At 42.0% G+C, this 21,284-nt stretch overlaps 2 protein-coding genes across 2 annotated transcripts; one reads left to right on the forward strand and one right to left on the reverse strand.

Moving 5' to 3' along the window:
- The first annotated feature begins 257 nt into the window (after positions 1-257).
- LOC128458813 (guanine nucleotide-binding protein G(o) subunit alpha-like) lies at positions 258-9,193 on the forward strand. The gene is made up of 10 exons (XM_053443807.1): positions 258-296; positions 780-915; positions 996-1,087; positions 1,184-1,276; positions 1,434-1,594; positions 4,386-4,514; positions 7,271-7,400; positions 7,517-7,588; positions 8,276-8,363; positions 9,003-9,193. Exons 1-10 carry the CDS (start codon positions 258-260, stop codon positions 9,191-9,193), a joined length of 1,131 nt encoding a protein of 376 aa, XP_053299782.1.
- Positions 9,194-9,749: 556 nt separating this feature from the next.
- Positions 9,750-11,288, reverse strand: LOC128459007 (neuropeptide B). The gene is made up of 2 exons (XM_053444093.1): positions 11,031-11,288; positions 9,750-10,062 (listed from the first exon to the last, which is right to left on the reverse strand). Exons 1-2 carry the CDS (start codon positions 11,286-11,288, stop codon positions 9,934-9,936), a joined length of 387 nt encoding a protein of 128 aa, XP_053300068.1. The 3' UTR covers positions 9,750-9,933.
- Between the last annotated feature and the right edge of the window lie 9,996 nt (positions 11,289-21,284).

Consider the following 21,284-nt stretch of genomic DNA (forward strand, 5'->3'; position numbering starts at 1 on the left):
AACGTGTTCAACGAACGCGTTCTTTTGCGTTCGTTCATGCACAACACTGGCTATGTCAAAGTAGTCAAGTTAATTTTGAAGGAAGTCTGTTTTCTCCTGGTCGACCTGAACGCATCTCTGCCCTTTGAAAGACTGGGCCGTGCACATGTGCCTCTAATGAAGCTTTATCAAGGAGCTGATCACTTTTCTCTGTGAAACACAAACACTTTGGATCTGGAAACAGTGACGACTCACCGGAGAGAGGAACCACACCAACCATGCTGTGTTGTCTAAAATCCCTGCCAGCACCACTGCAGGTACAAGTACTATTAATTAAATCATACCTACACCTCCTTCAGCCCAGCAGGTATGTGGCCTAGAACCTGAGATGGAACAAAAGGTGTCTTCTCATGTCTTGTCAAAAATCTGGCAGGAAATTGTTGCAGCAAACCTTTTTGGGGTTCATGGATTAATTTATCTCACTGTTAAAGACCAAAGTAGCAACTAATTATCATTGTGGTGTCTTATAAACTGTCTTTTTCTTTAACTTCATTGTTTTTACGAGTGGAATAATTGGGTATTTGAAGTGAAAGATGGATTTAATAAAGTAGAAGACACACAGGCCACATCCATGAGTCAAGCTTCTCCAGGTTGGCAGTTTTAAAAAAAAAAAAGGCCATAAAGCTTTTTCAGAATCCCAATAGTGATAATTTGAATAAGTTGCAAGTGGGTGTCCCCATTGTTTCTGAAGGAATGACGAGCAACATAAATAACAGTCCATATTCCTGGTGTCTCTGTAGATCTGCATGGGAATGTGTCTCCACCAGGATGTCACCGAAGAGGGTAAAAAGGCCAAACTCCAGAGCTCCAAAATAGAACAGGACCTCTGTGAACACGCCAGGACTGAGATGAACGTGGTGAAAATCCTCATGCTTGGTAAGTTAAAGGCATTTACTGTATTTTATGCATTTCCTCTAGTTGTGCGGAGGTATTGACTCTGTGGTTTTGTGCATCAGGAGCTGCAGAGAGCGGCAAGAGCACGCTGATCAAGCAGATAAAGATCATCCACAGTCACGGCTTCTCCAAGCAGGAGCTCATCAGTTTTCAGGTAAAGGTCGATCAGGCAGTAGTGATGCAAATGGAGCTTTATTATTATTATTATTATTATTGACAACGGTCACAGATAACGCGTCTCTTTTGACAGGCTTCAGTGCTCGACAACCTCCTGACCTCTATGAAGTTCGTCCTCCGAGGAATGGGGATGCTGAGGATCAACCTCGCCAGCAAGAAGAACAAGGTGACCTCGTGCAGACTTTTAATATGCACTTTCAGCAAATTTGCTTTTCCAAGTTTGATCATTTCATTGCAGCCCCCCCCCCCCACACTTTATCTCACCAGATGTCAGTGTTTTGTCAGTGGAGACGTGTATGATTGTGATATTCGTCCTCATCCAGGTGCACGCTCGCTCCATCCTGTCCTGCAGCCAGTGTCTGGGGGACGACCAGGAGCTGCTCCCATTCGTGGCCCACGCCTTGTGCGCGCTCTGGGCCGACCAAGGCGTGCGAGCAGCCGCGGCCAGAGGCTACGAGTTTGAGCTGAACGACTCTGCACTCTAGTGAGTACAATGACCTCAGGTGATCAACGCGGCATGGCAACAAAAGATATATATCACTTTTGTCACATATTGTTGATACAAAACAACTGTAAAGCCAGTGCTGAGAATAAATCAGGAAATGAATCCTGTGACATTTGCGGAATCGGCACCTTAATTGGGGTCAAGTTTAAAAAGCACCGTTCAACGGTATTAGAGGAAGATGGAAAATAAGGAAGGACCGGATGAACTGGACTGAAAATTAGGATTTGGGGATTTATGATTGTAAGATTGAACAATACATTTCAAATCATGTCCCTAAATTATGAGTTAGATTACAGGCTACGTGTGTCGGCTCCCTCGTTTTTTTACATGAATGTGCTCGGAACACATCTGTCCAATTTCTGTCATTCAACCGTGCAATTAAATCATTTCATTAACTTATAAAAGCAGCCTGTACGATGTCATGAAATCCTAACTCGCTACTCTGTGTGGATCATTTGTTCAAAGGGGGTTGAATCATCAGCTGGAGGGTGGATTGTTAACTGAAGAGGCGCACATTCAGCTAAATGTCATCACACTTCTTATTTCTCCTATTTTCGTGACGGTTACGAGTTTGTTTATTTCCCCTCTCCCAGTCGACAAAGCCAGTGATATAATGTGTATCTCTGTTATGTTACGCTTCAGAAAAAGTCAATGGAGCCACAAATCTACATCTCAATCATCCCAGTTGTATCAGACAATTATTTAACGTTGTGAGAAAGGGCTTTTTCAATGGCTGACATTTAATTGAAATGTTTTTTAAACTAGTGAGCCAAGAAAGAACCCATTGCATTTTGGTGCTTATGCAGGATTTTCATTGACATATTCTCAGATTCCCTAGGGAATAATTCATAAATCTTGATTGAACAAAATATATATTTAGGGGAGTATATTAAATTGAAGGGGACTGTGAGGCCTTAGTGGAGGTATGAGATCTACTGAGTGCCCTTCTAGATGCAACTCGCACCAACCGCAAATGCATGCTGCAGCTATGAGCCCTGTTTGTACTGTACATCTCTAAATTGCTGTTATCTGACCTTTTACAAATCCTTTCATACTCTTTTTCATCTACTGTAAATGTTCTGACCTCCTTGCATCGCTCATGTTAAAGATGCCTTCCATGGACTGCCGATGCGTCACCTACAAACAGCAACACACAATGAAGCGTGGTCGCCGCTGCTGACATCGTGTAAACTCTTTAAAATGAAGGCTAAGGTGGGATTTTTTTTCCCAGTCGCTTTTTCTTTGTGAAGGAACTTGAAATAAATTGACTGATAAGAAGTCCTTATCTCGGGGGGGCAGCAGGGGGCAGGCCGAGTCAGAACATCGCCAGACAGAGAAAGATGAAGATGTGACAGCTTCATTATCGGAACTCGATAAGGTTGGGAGCTGGAGGATGATATGAAACTCAGCCAGTTCTTTTTGGTGGTCTCACTCTGTCCGACCCCCACATTGATTTGTTCCTCCAGGAATATAAGATTAGACTGAGTCGTGACGCACTCGACTCCCTCCTGCACCTACAGGCACCTTGACGTTTGAAAATGACTTCTGTGACATTAGGTTTTGCATGAATTCAGGGGTGTCCAAACTACGGCCCGCGGGCCATCTGCGGCCCGCCATCCATTTTAAATTGGCCCGCCTCAAAAAAAATTAAATAAAAAAAAAAAAAAATTATAAAAATTATTTTTTTTTTTAAATTTTTTTTAAACTAACAATTTAGTAGCACTGAAATGGCAGATACTTATAGCACTATGTAGTTTTGCTCTATTTTTGAAAAATTGTACTTTCTTGATTCTTGTTGTTCATGGGTTTGTACCCTCGATTAGGGGAGAGTGGGGTAATTTGGGACATTTTTTACATTTGCTCCCCTCTAGGCGAGCTAAAATCATATCAGTCAAATTTACATATTTCCTATTAATTCAGGATGTTTCCTAGCAATGAAAATGATCAGAATGTCTTCAGGACAAAGGGCAGTGAAAATATGATTGTTTGTAAAAAAGTGGTCTTAGACCAGAGAAATCAAGGGGGTAAAGTGATCCACTTACCTTTTCCACTTTAAAACTACCATAACAACACATGTTGTAATAGGTCAATTAAGCACATTCATGATTATTATGATTCATGTAATCTCTTAAACACCCTAGCTTACCTGAACATTGTTTCTATGTCCCATTGGCAGGGATATTGATTTTCTCTGCGTATTCAAATGCCAGTTCACAGCACTTAACTGGAGCAAGGCTATGGAACTGGTCAGCTAGATCAGCACCAACTTCTCCTTCATGGCAAGGGTGGAATGGGAGGGGCTTGAAAACATAATGATGACATGACCACAAATGTGTTCCGTTGCCTAGATACAGTGGGTGTCTCACATTACCCCACTCTCTCCTTCCCTTGAATGCACTGATTGCAAATCGCTTTGGATAAAAGCGTCAGCTAAATTAATTGTAATGGACTATGGCCCACTATGTTGTACTACTCAGTTTTGACACTAGGTGGCGCCACGCCCCCCGCCCTAAGCTATGCGATTGAGGCACACTGTCAACAGTCCGCTCCAGGGCAGGGGGGCGTGGCGGCGTGAGTGGCCCAGACCTTCAAATTATTTTCTGTATGTGGCCCTCGGGACAAAAAGTTTGGACACCCCTGCATGAATTGAACTGTCAATGTCGCTTAAAAGAAATGTCCATGCGCAGCCTGTGTTTTTAGAAATCCACCCTAATCTTCATTATCACATTAGTTCATGATGTTTGTTGTTCTCCTCCTGTCGCCTCTGCAGTTTCTTTGAGAACATGAGTCGAGTCATCGCTCCCAACTACGTTCCCACTGAGCCGGACGTTCTGCGGGTGAGACTGAGGACCTGTGGAATCATCGAGACGCAGTTTCAAGTGAATGAAACAATATTTCGGTAAGACTAATGAAACTAGATCCGACAGTGGTTGCAAGGGGATGCACACCAGTTACTGCCGATTGGTGCACTGCTCTCCACAACATGAATTGCGTGCACCAGCACTGCCGACATGGTGTTTTATAATGAGTTCATAAGGGTAAAGGCTTTAATGATTCACATAGAACTAGTAGAACGTTACCAGAAAAAGTGGGCTTCATATTTAACATGTACTGTTAGAGGAACAGTTAAATTCCTGAAAGTGCACAGTTAATATTAAAACAATATTTCACATTTTTATTTTTGGGATCATTGGACTTTGTATTTTGCACCGTTGCATGAACAGTCAGTGTTTTCATGTGTTAAGGTCAGTTCTCTTGAAACATTTAGCCAATTCCAAACGAGGAAACTTGAATCAAGAATTTAAATCTGGATTAACATCTAATTCCACCAGTGGGACGTGACTGCACACACACTGTAATATGTCCGAGTACTGACAGTAGCTCACACAGCAAAACGCACAAAGCTGCTCAAGGAGCCTTACACGACGCAGATAGGGCTGTTTGGCCTGTAAGGAATACGTTGCAAATACTCTTTATAATGTGCATAAGAGTTAACAGATTTTTTTTTTTAGGTTTGCATGTCATTGCACTGCATGTAAATAAGATGAGTTGTTGTTTTATGAGGGTATAATTGAACTGCGTAGCCTCTTCATAGTTTAACTCTTTCTTGTGAAATAGGGAATACAAATTTGAGATTAAATAGTTTGTCATATCAGTACATTTTATGGGAATATACAAGCATTGACAAAAATAATACATGCTCAAAATACATGATGCAGAATTAATAAAACTCAAGGCCTTAAAAAGAATAGAATAAATCCAACCTTAAAATCAACAATAACCTCAAGATATGAAATGTATTGAGGAGACACAGCCGCTGCGACCAACTATATGAAGTGCATATGCATATTAAAGAGAGTCTTCAGGTTTATTCCTCTTATTTAAAACTTTCAGAGTGCCTGTAGTGTTAGATCTAGAGTTATGATATAAGATTTTGAATTTAGGTGTCTTTTCCATGGTTTTCACTGTCCATGGAGTCGTGTTCCACACTTGAAGATGCTGCTCTCTGAGGACGCAGACGCCCCCTGGAGACTTGACCTCCTCTAAGCCCGGGCACGACTTGGACATGAAATATTGATGGCGTCACTCCACCTGGTTATTCCAGGAGTAAAATATGGAGGGAGCATAGTAATGACGCACCAACACCTCCTCCCCTCCCCCTTTTTATCTTTTGTTTCCAGAATAAGCAACGATGCTCCCTGTGTGCTGTCACTATGAAGGCATCCACTGCATGGGTCATAGGAAACGGAATTCATGCTGTACAGGGACTTCATAAATATTACATACACTGTCGCTTCTTCAAGGGTAGAATCACGATGCCTAACTTTGGGAAATGCTACATTTTATTGCACTTTTTTTCCAGGCCGTCTGCAGGTCGTAAAGTCATAAACCACATTAAATTACGTTCCTTCAGTCAAAGGCGTTAAAATGCATTAAGCTCCTGTCTTCTGTAGAGAGCCACAGAAGTAATTTTTGTTCTTTTACACGGTCGAATGCTGTGGGGAAACGTGAAACATCACTGAACTAAAAGTGAAATAGATGATGATGAAAATGATTCCACAGGAACTCTCAAGTCTGTGTCGCAGTTTCCAACAAATGGCAAAATTTAAAACATTTTATCTCCTTTTTATTTTATTGGTCCGATCCTCCTCTCCCACTTAATATCGGGGGGGGGGGGGGGGACACTGAGACCCTTCTTGTGCTCACGGGCGATGACCATTCTGCAGAACAGAGACGAGGGCTGTCAAATACCACAGTTACTACTTATCGTCCCCCGGCTTGTTAGAACTGACTCTTGACCTGCAGCGGAAACGCTTGGTTGCCTCTGACATGACGCGTGCAATCATGCACCTGGAGACTCTGTCCCAAATCCAATCATTACCTGTGTCACCGAGACCCTCGGCTTCACATATTGCCAGATGGCGTTTTGAAATAGATTGCTCCAATTTTTACCCGGGTTGAGACAGTTGAGCCATTTGTCAAAGGTTGGTCTGGATGGAGGCGAGTTTTCTAAGTTATCAAGTTATCTACGAAATATATTTGGAGTATTTTACTTGAACACGGTTACTCAGTTCCTTTTAAGTTAATATGAAATACCTGCGACTGTCTTTCAGGACTAGAATAATTCAAGGTACTACTGCGTTGCCAGTTTTAAACCTGCCTGTTTGGAATGGGCCTGTTGTAATAATCCAGTTGCTCTTCAGAATTATTCTTTGGCATTAGTGAGGCCTCACTCATTTTATTTGGGTGTTGGATGTTGTGTGCGCAACCGTTTATAAACAGTCTCTGGTACAGAGTGAGGTTTGTGTTAATCCTACCTGGTTTATCTGCAATGAAGATTCTACATCTCATTTCTGTGGTTAATCCGAGGATGGAGAAGGAGACATTTCAAACACTGCCCCGCCCCCACTGCCTGCTGCAGAGCGCTGGTCACCTGTTTATTCAACCTCTATTGATATTGAACATATCAAGTTTCCAAATCCCACCAAACTGGGCACTGCAGTTTCCCTTACCATTATCAATACGCATGCCAAGTGTGATGACGATAAGATTCTTGAGGGGTTCTTGACATACGCCAAGGACTCTTTATGGTGAAGATCCTGCCCGATGAATCGTGTTGTTTCTCTTGTTGTGATTTATTTTGCTTGTTGACAGGTTGTATGATGTCGGGGGCCAGCGGAGCGAGAGGAGGAAGTGGCTCAGCTGCTTTGACTGTATACAGGTCGTGCTGTTTGTGGTGTCCCTCAGCAGCTATGACTCGACACTGACGGAGGGCGCCTCGAGGGTATGAAAACCACTGATGGCTTCTAATCTCACGTGGTAAATGAAGTGTAATGCCACAACCGACATTGAATTTGAAGCTAACGTGATTTTTCTACTTTTGCATGCAATTCCTAAAAGAATCGGCTGCAGGAAAGTCTTCAACTCTTCACATCAGTCTGCACCAGCACCGTCTTTAACAGCACATCACTGGTAAGTTGATTTTCAGCCGACCAACGTGTTTAGGATTCAGTAAGGCATCATTTGGGTAAACGGTCTGTTTAAAGCTCATTTAAATCTAAATTAAGTCTCTGAGTGGCCTTGTAGGCAGCAGCACGGAGCTATGATTGCACCTGACGTGCATAAATAGCAAACCAACTCGAATTGCATGTGGCCTGTTTTGTAAATTGACTGAGCACTGTCAAACACTGTAGTTAGTTTGTTTTGTTTGATACTGAAAATGTCTGATACCATCGATGAGCTTAACATTTACTGTATCTACACTTCAATCTATACGGTAATTTCCACTTGCATCATTTTAAAGTAGCCGTTTGTTTTCCTAGTGGAAGAACTAAGAGATTCTCTAAAGGTGGTGTGAGAGGGAAGAATTGCTTATATGTGGGAGTAGTCTCAAATTTCGACAAATTATATGGACCAGGGAATTCACTTTGATGGATTTGGTGAATTCTTTGTGTTTATTTGTTTTTAAGCAGCAGTATTTTGAGTTGCTAACGGTCTAATGATCTTATTAGGAGAGAATTACAGTACCTCCCCAAACAAGGAATGTGTGATTTTCTTTTTTGAAATCTTGCTTGGTCACAATTTTTACTGTGAAAATCACCACTGACAGACATCGACCACATTTGAATAACAAGATGTCTGTTCTCTCCTCTCTCTCAGATTCTGTTCATGAACAAAACTGATCTTTTCCAGAAGAAGATCCTTCGTTCTGGAAGACACTTGAGATGTTACCTCTCTGGTTATACAGGTACACTGTATATTGTAGTTTGGTGCATATGTCCTTTTTTAGGTCTTCATATACTAGAGAGGTGTTTTTTTTTACTAACCCTGATCTTAAGTTTCAATTAAGCCATCAAGTTTCCATGTGGGTCTGAGATTATTTTGTATTTTTGTTTGAGAATCAGGTAAATGATGAAAAAGAATCTGATCAATAATCTGGTGAATCAACTTTTTAAAGCTATGTCTCCGGCGTCAAGGCCCTGAACCGAAACTTGAGTAACTCTGTTATAGAATGTCTCTGAATCTCTCAAGGAATTGGGAAGTTTCTCTTTATTGTTTTGCTGGATGGATCACTGTATCCTCCAGGTCCCTTTTTTATATATTCAAAATTCCTCGTGACCAGAGATCGTCACAGTATTCACATACATACAGAAGCACAAGATCCTACATATTTCATGCTGTATTGACACGCAAACCCCATGACGTCAGTGCATCATGATTTGTGTGTTCAGGGAGTTAAAGGAAAACTTACTTCAGGATTCTCACCTGAAGCTTGTCCCCTGTTTTATCAATATTTCATGACTTGGGATTAAAACGTCTCTTCTCTGAACCTCGACAGGACGTCTCTAGATTTGTAATTTTTTTTCCCCCTTTTGTGACAATCCAGGAGCGGATGGTGACGTGGACGCTGCAGCCCATCACATCACTGCCATGTTCTCAGCGTGCAGCGGCAGTCCGGACAAGCCCGTGTACCACCACTTCACCACGGCCACAGACACCACCAACGTCCAGGTGGTCTTCCACATGGTCATAGATCAGATTATCAGGGAGAACCTGGCAGCCGTGCAGCTGCTGTAAAAGCTTCCTGAAGATTTTCTGATGTGATCCACAGCAATGGAATTTAAGTTCTATCACGGCTGTTTAACCATTTCAGAAAAGTTATTTAATAAGTTTACAGCGATGAGTTTCTTTTAAGATGCGAATTTACATTTTTTTATTTTAAAACATTTTAAATAAAATATTTATTGATAAGCAAGTGTGGATATTTTATTGTTTAGGGTTATTTCCCTTTTTTATAGAACACGATTTTCTCTCTCAAATCAGAAGATACGTCACAAATGCAAGAATAATTACACCAATATTTACAGTGTTTTATTCCTTCAAATCTTTTTGACTCACCATTAACTGAATAATTCAGCTTTGTAAGAGTAAATATCTAATTGTCTCTTAATGTCAAACACAGATTGTATTAAGTGAGTTTAGTTACCTCCAGTGTTCATGAAGAAGAAAAAAAAACTGTTTTCTATTCAGTAATTTCAGCAAGGGGATGCGACATGATTCATTTATTAATGAAAACTCGTATCAGGTATTTATATCATGTTTAGCTTTTACATTTTATAGAGTAAAGACGATTTTAAACATAAAATTGATAAATAGAATGAGTACATGGTAAATGAAAAGTGGCTCCACTTCCGTGTGGTGCAACACCTTTTGTTAAACTTCACATTAAAATATACAGTTTTTTTTTTTTTTTTTTTAAATATCACGCCTTCCAGAAGTCGTCTTCATCCTCCGGCAGCAGTTGTCTGCTTCACTGCTCAGTCCCCTGCACAGTCGGAGGAGTCCAGAGAGAGGAAGACGTCCGCTGTACACTTGAACGAACCCTTGACTTCCTGGAACAACTCGCAGCTCTGCAGGTTTGGTGTAATGTCCTTGATGCAAACAGGCTGCGAGGAGAGAAGTGGACAAATCACAGTTCCATTAGATTGTGCTTTCAATTCCGAACACTTGAATCAAAGTGGGATGGTTGACAAATATTCCTGAAGAGAATTGATCATCAATAACATGGATATCATCTCAGTAGTACTTGCCTACCATAACCCTAAGTACATTTGCACACACGTGAGTATTTTTAAGGTAAATTCTGCTCCCACTTGGCCAAATGTGTGCCGACTACCTATGAGTAATCTTGTGGCTGAAGAAAATTTCATATACACAAAACAAGAAGTCAGTTTTAAAGGCAAAAGAAATGAAAGTGGTTCACAAGCTTCACTGAAATGTTTAATGTGGACGAAACTTGAGATAAATCCAAACTATAATCATAGAAATTGACAGTGGCCTCTGCTGCACATCGAGCATTCACTTCTAATAATGAATATTTATGTTGCTGTAGTTACTTAAGAATACTTCTACATCAAACCCAAGACCATAGTATTGCCGTTACAAATGTTTTAAAATGTTTAGTCCTTAGTAGTGGATATTTTCAGACTGAACTGCTCCTGACTGAAGTCTGAATTTGGTTTTAAAAGATGATGTATCGACTTAAAAGGTAAATTATATCATGAATTATATAAGAACGTCAGGTCCTGTCATGATATCAAATGTCTTTTATACACTAATCTATTGCTGGAGCTCATTATAAACTCACCATTGTGTACAATAGTGCAAAAGAAAATCTTTGAGAACATTTAAAGAGTTTAAACTTAGATAATCTCACTGTTAAAAATCACCAATAGTTGGTGCTCTGTCATTTTAGAGTAAGAAAGTCTTCAGGTTCAACAATAAAACCGATTTTAAACGTGGGTGCACCTTTGCGCCATGGCACCGAGCCCTTGCCGTGCGTAATGCGTAATGGCCATCCTATCCAACCCACAACAACGAGCAGATAAGCTGATTTAAGAAGTTCATCACTGACCATTGTCTTCAGGATTGAGTTGTGCGAAGTTAACTCAGAAAACAGGCTGGTGGCCGCAGACTCTCCGATGTCTGGCGGCTCCAGCTCCGCTCTCCTGACGTACGGTGACCTCCGGATGCCGGACAGCAAGCCGGACGCCCTGCCCACCGAGTAGTAGCTCGGCCCGGCCACCTGCTTGTACCACGCCTCCGTCGGACTGCAGGCGAGCAGCGCGGAGATCAGCAGCAGGCGGAGGATGAGGTTAGCGGGCATCTCCATGTCGAGCAGTGAGGTTCGGGGGCTGCGCGATCTAGACTGGTCCTTCCTCGTTGTCACCGCTCACCGACCCTTCCTCAGTCTACTTATAGAGACCCCGTGGTCACGCTCGCTGCTTCGTCGACGCAAACGGCTCCTGAGTGGACGATTCTCGGATAACACCCACCACAGAGACCTCCACAAAGTTCCAGCTTCTGGGAGCTTTTAAATATTAAGTTTGTCTTTTGCATTTGAGATTAATTTTTTTTTAAAGATTGATAAGCCTGTATTTATTATCCTGGAGTCAGCTGAATAAAAATAGAACTGGAGCTGTAACACACTCACCAAATATATCTAGTTAAATACTTTTCACCCCTTGTTTTTTAAATGCACTTATTAGGGCCCGAGCACCGAATGGTGAGAGGCCCTATTGAATCTGTAAGGATTTTTATTATTATTAGGGCCCGAGCACCGAATGGTGAGAGGCCCTATTGAATCTGTAAGGATTTTTATTATTATTATTATTATTATTTCCCTTTGGGGGGCTTTTTCAGGGTCTAGACATGCTCAAAAAGTTATGAAACTTTGCAGGAAATTCAAGGTCTGCGGATATTTTAGTATTCTGGAGTAATTGGAATTGGGCGTGGCAAAATGGCTCTACAGCGCCCCCTGGAACCAGCCCCTAGGTTTCCACATAACGGATTTTCATCAAAATCTGGATATAGGTGTAACGTGACCAGTCATGAAAAAAAGTCTCATGGAGCATTATGAAAAACGCAACAGGAAGTCCGCCATTTTGCTTTTAGTGGCCATTTTGGCAATATCCCACATTTTTACTTTTACGTACTTGTCCCAGGGCTTTCATCAGATCAACTTCAAATTCAGATGAGTGTCATCACAACAAGATGGAGATAAAAAATGATTGAGGGATTTTTTTTTTATCACACCGTGTGACCGTGGCATGGCGTTAAAAATTGGTTACACGCCATCAAAACACGGGCATCTGTATCTCGGACATACATGTTCCAATCAAGTCCAAACTAGACATGTAAGACAATAGTCCCCGCCTGATGACATCTATGCATAAATGATGACTTAAAACCGCAGCGCCCCCTGGTGGCAACAGGAAATGTCTTGTTTTTTGCTTGTCTTACACTTGGATGAATTTCTCCTCATCCACTGACCTCAACCATGTCAAACTGTATCAAATGGGTCCCAAGACATTGACAATGAAGACATAAGATTACCGTGACTTTTCGTCAAACGCCATATGAATGGCGTGGCATTAAAGTTCATCAACTCGCCGTGAAACACGAAATTGCTTTAACTTCAGTGTTCATGATTCTATCTCTCTCAAACTACATGTGTGTAACAACAGCCCCCCCCTGAAGATATTCATATGGTTTTAAGAAATGGGCGTGGCAAAAAAACTGACCAGCGCCCCCTATAGGGCAACCCCGGCACTACGATGGCCGACATTTATACAAATCTATCGGGACATGTGTCGTTTCATAACAAACAAAAAAATATCTTGGATAGGTATGCTTGACCAAACAGGGAGGCCGCCATTTTGGATTAAGTGGCCATTTTTTTTCCATATTCCACATTTTTACTTGATGCACTTGTCCCAGGGCTTTCATCAGATTAACTTCAAATTAAGATCAGTGCCATCACAACAAGATGGAGATAAAAAGTGATTAAGAGATTGACCTTTCGTCAAACCGTGTGACCGTGGCGTGGCGTCTTGAGTTTGATTAAACGCCATCAAAACACGAGGTTCTGTATCTCGGACATACATTGTCCAATCGAGTCCAAACTAGACATGTAAGACAAGGGTGCCATCCTGATGACATCTACACAGAAATTATGACTTGAAATTACAGCGCCCCCTGGTGGCTACAGGAAGTGACATGTTTTATACTTTGATGAACTGCTCCTGGCTGATTTACAATATACAGCTCAAATCAGATCAGTCAAGTCATTAGATCATGGTCAGAATTGTGACGTTTCCTCAAACCGTGTAAACATTGATGTGCGGCGAAGGATTTTCCTTCGCCAAAGGACACGATGTTATCATAACTCCACTGTGCATTGTCCTATCACTACAAAACTTGTCACATGGTCAGAGTCCAAGTCTGAACAGCTCTATGTGTCAATATTTCCTCAGTGTCATAGCGCCACCTACTGATTCGCCAGGAAACAGGAAGTACTTTGTTAATCCACTCTGCATTATCCAACCGGCTCCAAATTACTGACCTATGATCACAATACTATTCTGAACAGCTCCACATATAAATATTAGTTCAGGGTCATAGCGCCACCTACTGATCAGTGTGAAAATTAAGTTGTGTTAACATTGTCCAATTGACACAAAATTGCTCACGCTACATCAGAGCGCCTACATGAACAGATCTATATGTCTGTGCGTAATAATAGTGATGGCGCCACCTACTGGCAAACCTACTGCCGCAGAGCGCAAAAAGCATTTAACGTGGAGAAGTGCATGCTCGATCGATGATGTGCGCTTGGTCATCGATCGCTCTCTCCACCGACCGCAACAGGCTTCAACGTGCGGGTGCTCGGGCCCGCAAGTGCTACAACGTAGCCCTAGTTATTATTAGGGCCCGAGCACCGAATGGTGAGAGGCCCTATTGAATCTGTAAGGATTTTTATTATTATTATTATTATTATTATTAGGGCCCGAGCACCGAATGGTGAGAGGCCCTATTGAATCTGTAAGGATTTTTATTATTATTATTATTATTATTATTATTTCCCTTTGGGGGGCTTTTTCAGGGTCTAGACATGCTCAAAAAGTTATGAAACTTTGCAGGAAATTCAAGGTCTGCGGATATTTTAGTATTCTGGAGTAATTGGAATTGGGCTTGGCAAAATGGCTCTACAGCGCCCCCTGGAACCAGCCCCTAGGTTTCCACATAACGGATTTTCATCAAAATCTGGATATAGGTGTATCGTGACCAGTCATGAAAAAAAGTCTCATGGAGCATTATGAAAAACGCAACAGGAAGTCCGCCATTTTGCTTTTAGTGGCCATTTTGGCAATATCCCACATTTTTACTTTTACGTACTTGTCCCAGGGCTTTCATCAGATCAACTTCAAATTCAGATGAGTGTCATCACAACAAGATGGAGATAAAAAATGATTGAGGGATTTTTTTTTTATCACACCGTGTGACCGTGGCATGGCGTTAAAAATTGGTTACACGCCATCAAAACACGGGCATCTGTATCTCGGACATACATGTTCCAATCAAGTCCAAACTAGACATATAAGACAATAGTCCCCGCCTGATGACATCTATGCATAAATGATGACTTAAAACCGCAGCGCCCCCTGGTGGCAACAGGAAATGTCTTGTTTTTTGCTTGTCTTACACTTGGATGAATTTCTCCTCATCCACTGACCTCAACCATGTCAAACTATATCAAATGGGTCCCAAGACATTGACAATGAAGACATAAGATTACCGTGACTTTTCGTCAAACGCCATATGAATGGCGTGGCATTAAAGTTCATCAACTCGCCGTGAAACACGAAATTGCTGTAACTTCAGTGTTCATGATTCTATCTCTCTCAAACTACATGTGTGTAACAACAGCCCCCCCCTGAAGATATTCATATGGTTTTAAGAAATGGGCGTGGCAAAAAAACTGACCAGCGCCCCCTATAGGGCAACCCCGGCACTACGATGGCCGACATTTATACAAATCTATCGGGACATGTGTCGTTTCATAACAAACAAAAAAATATCTTGGATAGGTATGCTTGACCAAACAGGGAGGCCGCCATTTTGGATTAAGTGGCCATTTTTTTTCCATATTCCACATTTTTACTTGATGCACTTGTCCCAGGGCTTTCATCAGATTAACTTCAAATTAAGATCAGTGCCATCACAACAAGATGGAGATAAAAAGTGATTAAGAGATTGACCTTTCGTCACACCGTGTGACCGTGGCGTGGCGTCTTGAGTTTGATTAAACGCCATCAAAACACGAGGTTCTGTATCTCGGACATACATTGTCCAATCGAGTCCAAACTAGACATGTAAGACAAGGGTGCCATCCTGATGACATCTACACAGAAATTATGACTTGAAATTACAGCGCCCCCTGGTGGCTACAGGAAGTGACATGTTTTATACTTTGATGAACTGCTCCTGGCTGCTTTAAGATATACAGCTCAAATGAGCTCAGTCAAGTCATTGAATCAAGGTCAGAATTGTGACATTTCCTCAAACCATGTAAACATTGATGTTTGGCGAAGGATCATCCTTCGCCAAAGGACACGATGTTTTCATAAGTCCACTGTGCATTATCCTATCACTACCAAACTTCTGTCACATGATAAGAGTACAAGCCTGAACAGCTCTATGTGTCAATATTTCCTCAGTGTCATAGCGCCACCTACTGATTCGCCAGGAAACAGGAAGTACTTTGTTAATCCACTCTGCATTATCCAACCGGCTCCAAACTACTGACCTATGATCACAATACTGATCTGAACAGCTCCACATATAAATATTAGTTCAGGGTCAGAGCGCCACCTACTGATCAGTGTGAAAATTAAGTTGTGTTAACATTGTCCGATTGACACAAAATTGCTCACGCTGTATCAGAGCGCCTACATGAACAGATATATTTAGGGCCCGAGCACCGAAAGGTGAGAGGCCCTATTGAAATTGTAAGGATTTTTATTATTATTATTATTTCCCTTCGGGGGGCTTTTTCAGGGTCTAGACATGCTCAAAAAGTTGTGAAACTTTGCAGGAAATTCAAGGTCTGCGGACAATTTAGTATTCTGGAGTAATTTGAATTGGGCGTGGCAAAATGGCTCTACAGCGCCCCCTGGAACCAGCCCCTAGGTTTCCACATAACGGATTTTCATCAAAATCTGGATATAGGTGTATCGTGACTAGTCATGAAAAAAAGTCTCATGGAGCATTATGAAAAACGCAACAGGAAGTCCGCCATTTTGCTTTTAGTGGCCATTTTGGCAATACCCCACATTTTTACTTTTACGTACTTGTCCCAGGGCTTTCATCAGATCAACTTCAAATTCAGATGAGTGTCATCACAACAAGATGGAGATAAAAAATGATTGAGGGATTTTTTTTTTATCACACCGTGTGACCGTGGCATGGCGTTAAAAATTGGTTACACGCCATCAAAACACGGGCATCTGTATCTCGGACATACATGTTCCAATCAAGTCCAAACTAGACATGTAAGACAATAGTCCCCGCCTGATGACATCTATGCATAAATGATGACTTAAAACCGCAGCGCCCCCTGGTGGCAACAGGAAATGTCTTGTTTTTTGCTTGTCTTACACTTGGATGAATTTCTCCTCATCCACTGACCTCAACCATGTCAAACTGTATCAAATGGGTCCCAAGACATTGACAATGAAGACATAAGATTACCGTGACTTTTCGTCAAACGCCATATGAATGGCGTGGCATTAAAGTTCATCAACTCGCCGTGAAACACGAAATTGCTGTAACTTCAGTGTTCATGATTCTATCTCTCTCAAACTACATGTGTGTAACAACAGCCCCCCCCTGAAGATATTCATATGGTTTTAAGAAATGGGCGTGGCAAAAAAACTGACCAGCGCCCCCTATAGGGCAACCCCGGCACTACGATGGCCGACATTTATACAAATCTATCGGGACATGTGTCGTTTCATAACAAACAAAAAAATATCTTGGATAGGTATGCTTGACCAAACAGGGAGGCCGCCATTTTGGATTAAGTGGCCATTTTTTTTCCATATTCCACATTTTTACTTGATGCACTTGTCCCAGGGCTTTCATCAGATTAACTTCAAATTAAGATCAGTGCCATCACAACAAGATGGAGATAAAAAGTGATTAAGAGATTGACCTTTCGTCACACCGTGTGACCGTGGCGTGGCGTCTTGAGTTTGATTAAACGCCATCAAAACACGAGGTTCTGTATCTCGGACATACATTGTCCAATCGAGTCCAAACTAGACATGTAAGACAAGGGTGCCATCCTGATGACATCTACACAGAAATTATGACTTGAAATTACAGCGCCCCCTGGTGGCTACAGGAAGTGACATGTTTTATACTTTGATGAACTGCTCCTGGCTGCTTTAAGATATACAGCTCAAATCAGATCAGTCAAGTCATTAGATCATGGTCAGAATTGTGACGTTTCCTCAAACCGTGTAAACATTGATGTGCGGCGAAGGATTTTCCTTCGCCAAAGGACACGATGTTATCATAACTCCACTGTGCATTGTCCTATCACTACAAAACTTCTGTCACATGGTCAGAGTCCAAGCCTGAACAGCTCTATGTGTCAATATTTCCTCAGTGTCATAGCGCCACCTACTGATTCGCCAGGAAACAGGAAGTACTTTGTTAATCCACTCTGCATTATCCAACCGGCTCCAAACTACTGACCTATGATCACAATACTATTCTGAACAGCTCCACATATAAATATTAGTTCAGGGTCATAGCGCCACCTACTGATCAGTGTGAAAATTAAGTTGTGTTAACATTGTCCAATTGACACAAAATTGCTCACGCTACATCAGAGCGCCTACATGAACAGATATATATGTCTGTGCGTAATAATAGTGATGGCGCCACCTACTGGCAAACCTACTGCCGCAGAGCGCAAAACGCATTTAACGTGGAGAAGTGCATGCTCGATCGATGATGTGCGCTTGGTCATCGATCGCTCTCTCCACCGACCGCAACAGGCTTCAACGTGCGGGTGCTCGGGCCCGCAAGTGCTACAACGTAGCCCTAGTTATTAGGGCCCGAGCACCGAAAGGTGAGAGGCCCTATTGAAATTGTAAGGATTTTTATTATTATTATTATTTCCCTTCGGGGGGCTTTTTCAGGGTCTAGACATGCTCAAAAAGTTGTGAAACTTTGCAGGAAATTCAAGGTCTGCGGACAATTTAGTATTCTGGAGTAATTTGAATTGGGCGTGGCAAAATGGCTCAACAGCGCCCCCTGGAACCAGCCCCTAGGTTTCCACATAAGCGATTTTCCCCAAAATCTAGACACTGGTGTAACGTGACTAATCATAGAAAAAAGTCTATTGGAGCATTATGAAAAATGCAACAGGAAGTCCGCCATTTTGCTTTTAGTGGCCATTTTGGCAATATCCCACATTTTTACTTTTACGTACTTGTCCCAGGGCTTTCATCAGATCAACTTCAAATTCAGATGAGTGTCATCACAACAAGATGGAGATAAAAAATGATTGAGGGATTTTTTTTTTATCACACCGTGTGACCGTGGCATGGCGTTAAAAATTGGTTACACGCCATCAAAACACGGGCATCTGTATCTCGGACATACATGTTCCAATCAAGTCCAAACTAGACATGTAAGACAATAGTCCCCGCCTGATGACATCTATGCATAAATGATGACTTAAAACCGCAGCGCCCCCTGGTGGCAACAGGAAATGTCTTGTTTTTTGCTTGTCTTACACTTGGATGAATTTCTCCTCATCCACTGACCTCAACCATGTCAAACTGTATCAAATGGGTCCCAAGACATTGACAATGAAGACATAAGATTACCGTGACTTTTCGTCAAACGCCATATGAATGGCGTGGCATTAAAGTTCATCAACTCGCCGTGAAACACGAAATTGCTGTAACTTCAGTGTTCATGATTCTATCTCTCTCAAACTACATGTGTGTAACAACAGCCCCCCCCTGAAGATATTCATATGGTTTTAAGAAATGGGCGTGGCAAAAAAACTGACCAGCGCCCCCTATAGGGCAACCCCGGCACTACGATGGCCGACATTTATACAAATCTATCGGGACATGTGTCGTTTCATAACAAACAAAAAAATATCTTGGATAGGTATGCTTGACCAAACAGGGAGGCCGCCATTTTGGATTAAGTGGCCATTTTTTTTCCATATTCCACATTTTTACTTGATGCACTTGTCCCAGGGCTTTCATCAGATTAACTTCAAATTAAGATCAGTGCCATCACAACAAGATGGAGATAAAAAGTAATTAAGAGATTGACCTTTCGTCACACCGTGTGACCGTGGCGTGGCGTCTTGAGTTTGATTAAACGCCATCAAAACACGAGGTTCTGTATCTCGGACATACATTGTCCAATCGAGTCCAAACTAGACATGTAAGACAAGGGTGCCATCCTGATGACATCTACACAGAAATTATGACTTGAAATTACAGCGCCCCCTGGTGGTTACAGGAAGTGACATGTTTTATACTTTGATGAACTGCTCCTGGCTGCTTTAAGATATACAGCTCAAATGAGCTCAGTCAAGTCATTGAATCAAGGTCAGAATTGTGACATTTCCTCAAACCATTTAAACATTGAGGTGCGGCGAAGGATCATCCTTCGCCAAAGGACACGATGTTTTTATAAGTCCACTGTGCATTGTCCTATCACTACCAAACTTCTGTCACATGATAAGAGTACAAGCCTGAACAGCTCTATGTGTCAATATTTCCTCATTGTCATAGCGCCACCTACTGATTATCCATGAAACAGGAAGTACTTTGTTAATCCACACTGCCTTATCCAACCGGCTCCAAACTTCTGACCTATGATCACAATCCTGATCTGAACAGCTCCATATATAAACATTAGTTCAGGGTCATAGCGCCACCTACTGATCAGTGTGAAAATTACATTGTGGTAAAATTTTCCAATTGACACGAAACTGCTCACGCTACATCAGAGCGGCTACTTGAACAGATCTATAAGTCTGTGTGTAATAATAGTGATGGCGCCACCTACTGGCAAACCTACTGCCGCAGAGCGCAAAACGCATGCAACGTGGAGAAGTGCATGCTCGATCGATGATGTGCGCTTGGTCATCGATCGCTCTCTCCACCGACCGCAACAGGCTTCAACGTGCGGGTGCTCGGGCCCGCAAGTGCTACAACGTAGCCCTAGTTATTATTATTTCCCTTTGGGGGGCTTTTTCAGGGTCTAGACATGCTCAAAAAGTTATGAAACTTTGCAGGAAATTCAAGGTCTGCGGATATTTTAGTATTCTGGAGTAATTGGAATTGGGCGTGGCAAAATGGCTCTACAGCGCCCCCTGGAACCAGCCCCTAGGTTTCCACATAACGGATTTTCATCAAAATCTGGATATAGGTGTATCGTGACCAGTCATGAAAAAAAGTCTCATGGAGCATTATGAAAAACGCAACAGGAAGTCCGCCATTTTGCTTTTAGTGGCCATTTTGGCAATATCCCACATTTTTACTTTTACGTACTTGTCCCAGGGCTTTCATCAGATCAACTTCAAATTCAGATGAGTGTCATCACAACAAGATGGAGATAAAAAATGATTGAGGGATTTTTTTTTTATCACACCGTGTGACCGTGGCATGGCGTTAAAAATTGGTTACACGCCATCAAAACACGGGCATCTGTATCTCGGACATACATGTTCCAATCAAGTCCAAACTAGACATGTAAGACAATAGTCCCCGCCTGATGACATCTATGCATAAATGATGACTTAAAACCGCAGCGCCCCCTGGTGGCAACAGGAAATGTCTTGTTTTTTGCTTGTCTTACACTTGGATGAATTTCTCCTCATCCACTGACCTCAACCATGTCAAACTGTATCAAATGGGTCCCAAGACATTGACAATGAAGACATAAGATTACCGTGACTTTTCGTCAAACGCCATATGAATGGCGTGGCATTAAAGTTCATCAACTCGCCGTGAAACACGAAATTGCTGTAACTTCAGTGTTCATGATTCTATCTCTCTCAAACTACATGTGTGTAACAACAGCCCCCCCCCTGAAGATATTCATATGGTTTTAAGAAATGGGCGTGGCAAAAAAACTGACCAGCGCCCCCTATAGGGCAACCCCGGCACTACGATGGCCGACATTTATACAAATCTATCGGGACATGTGTCGTTTCATAACAAACAAAAAAATATCTTGGATAGGTATGCTTGACCAAACAGGGAGGCCGCCATTTTGGATT

This window comes from Pleuronectes platessa, chromosome 16 (assembly GCF_947347685.1).
Source record: "Pleuronectes platessa chromosome 16, fPlePla1.1, whole genome shotgun sequence".
Classification (NCBI taxonomy): domain Eukaryota; kingdom Metazoa; phylum Chordata; class Actinopteri; order Pleuronectiformes; family Pleuronectidae; genus Pleuronectes; species Pleuronectes platessa.

What these genes read in the sequence shown, in the direction of transcription:
- LOC128458813 (XM_053443807.1), top strand. Translation starts at nt 258, where the DNA reads ATGCTGTGTTGTCTAAAATCCCTGCCAGCACCACTGCAG. An exon ending in CTGAACGACTCTGCACTCTA is followed by an intron (nt 1,595 to 4,385) that starts GTGAGTACAATG and finishes TCGCCTCTGCAG; the next exon opens with TTTCTTTGAGAACATGAGTC. An exon ending in TCTTTAACAGCACATCACTG is followed by an intron (nt 7,589 to 8,275) that starts GTAAGTTGATTT and finishes CCTCTCTCTCAG; the next exon opens with ATTCTGTTCATGAACAAAAC.
- LOC128459007 (XM_053444093.1), bottom strand. Translation starts at nt 11,288, where the DNA reads ATGGAGATGCCCGCTAACCTCATCCTCCGCCTGCTGCTGATCTCCGCG. An exon ending in ACTCAATCCTGAAGACAATG is followed by an intron (nt 10,063 to 11,030) that starts GTCAGTGATGAA and finishes CTCTCCTCGCAG; the next exon opens with CCTGTTTGCATCAAGGACAT.